Below are 234 nucleotides of genomic sequence, written 5' to 3' on the forward strand. Positions count from 1 at the left end.
AGCAATTCGTAATGTCGCTTTACCTCCTCAGCTGATTTTCCACCAACTGCTCTTGCAACGTTTTGCCAGCGGTCAGGAGTGTCTTGGTCATATGTAGCCAACGCCATTTCGAATTGCTTGTCCTGTTTAGGTGTCCATGAAGAGTTAGAGCTTCGGGAAGTGCTGATTGAATTGGAAGCCATTAGTGAAAATGTGGATCAAAAATGAGGAATTGAGAATAAGGTTGGTTGTTGT

The 234-nt window shown here is 43.6% G+C and overlaps 1 protein-coding gene across 1 annotated transcript; it reads right to left on the reverse strand.

Moving 5' to 3' along the window:
- Positions 1-5: 5 nt before the first annotated feature.
- Positions 6-228, reverse strand: LOC104775687 (protein RADIALIS-like 3; the record flags this gene model as incomplete). Its single annotated transcript, XM_010499629.1, has 1 exon — positions 6-228. A coding segment is annotated over exon 1 (177 nt), but the record flags the coding sequence as incomplete, so codon positions are not given.
- Positions 229-234: the final 6 nt, after the last annotated feature.

The sequence above is a fragment of the Camelina sativa genome, unplaced genomic scaffold, assembly GCF_000633955.1.
Source record: "Camelina sativa cultivar DH55 unplaced genomic scaffold, Cs unpScaffold28725, whole genome shotgun sequence".
In the NCBI taxonomy this organism is placed as follows: Eukaryota; Viridiplantae; Streptophyta; class Magnoliopsida; order Brassicales; family Brassicaceae; genus Camelina; species Camelina sativa.